Source organism: Antrostomus carolinensis, unplaced genomic scaffold, assembly GCF_000700745.2.
Source record: "Antrostomus carolinensis isolate BGI_N321 unplaced genomic scaffold, ASM70074v2 scaffold30039, whole genome shotgun sequence".
Lineage (NCBI taxonomy): Eukaryota > Metazoa > Chordata > Aves > Caprimulgiformes > Caprimulgidae > Antrostomus > Antrostomus carolinensis.
This window is the reverse complement of record NW_010339699.1, coordinates 453-1,368: the sequence shown is the minus strand read 5'-3', so window position 1 is coordinate 1,368 and position 916 is coordinate 453. Positions and strand designations below refer to the sequence as shown.

The 916-nt window shown below is 64.5% G+C and overlaps 1 protein-coding gene across 1 annotated transcript in view; it reads left to right on the top strand.

The window, feature by feature from the left end:
* Nucleotides 1-910, top strand: part of LOC104531148 (cold shock domain-containing protein C2) — a gene marked incomplete at its 3' end in the record, with an annotated part of 7,700 nt that extends 6,790 nt beyond the window's left edge. Inside the window, 3 exon segments of the mRNA XM_010175949.2 lie at nt 4-194; nt 452-574; nt 833-910. Coding sequence (XP_010174251.2) covers nt 4-194; nt 452-574; nt 833-910 — 392 coding nt within the window.
* Nucleotides 911-916: the final 6 nt, after the last annotated feature.

Here is a 916-nt window from a genome sequence, read left to right as displayed (position 1 = left end):
GAGCCCGCCAGCCCCACGATGTCATCAGACCCCAGCGCCCCGCCGGCAGTGCCGCCCCTGCACTCCCCTAAGTCGCCGGTGTGGCCCACTTTCCCCTTCCAGCGGGAGGGCAGCCGCATCTGGGAGCGGGGCAACCTCCTGCTGCGGGACCTGCCCAGCCCCCTCCCCACCAAGAGGACCAGGACCTACTCGGCGTAAGTACCCGGCACGTGGCGAGCAGGCTTGGCACTCCCTGGCTGAGCTGAGCAGGGACCACGGTCACCAGCAGTGCCTGGAACACCCTTTCTGCCTGGTGCACGCCACTCATCACCGCACCCACCTGCCTGGGTGCTGGGGGCGGGTGCCGTGTGCTCTCTGGGGAAACGCCATGTTTCCGTAGCAAACCTCTCCTCGTGCTGCCCCTGGGCGAGTGCTGCCGGTGAGATGTTTCTCCATCCCTTTCCTTCTGCAGAACGGCACGTGCCTCCGCCGGCCCCATCTTCAAAGGCGTCTGCAAGCAGTTCTCACGCTCCCAGGGCCACGGATTCATCACCCCTGAGAACGGCACAGAGGACATTTTCGTCCACGTGTCTGAGTAAGTCTGGGGGTTGAGCGATGCTGGGTCACCATGGGTGAGCTGTGCCATCATCACGGGGCTGGAGACCCATGGGGCTGGGATGGAGACGCCTCCATAGGGTGGGGATGGGACTCTGCCTGTCCTCTAACCCCCATCACAGGTGGGCTTTCTTTCCCAAGGTGCAGCTGGAGGGTTGGGTGCCTTCCTCAGTGCTGGGTGGTCTGGGGTAGGGGCCCAGCTCTTGGCCCCAGCCCCACCACCTCTCCTCTCCCACAGCATCGAAGGGGAGTACGTCCCGGTGGAGGGGGACGAGGTGACATACAAGGTCTGCCCCATTCCTCCCAAGAACCAGAAGTTCCA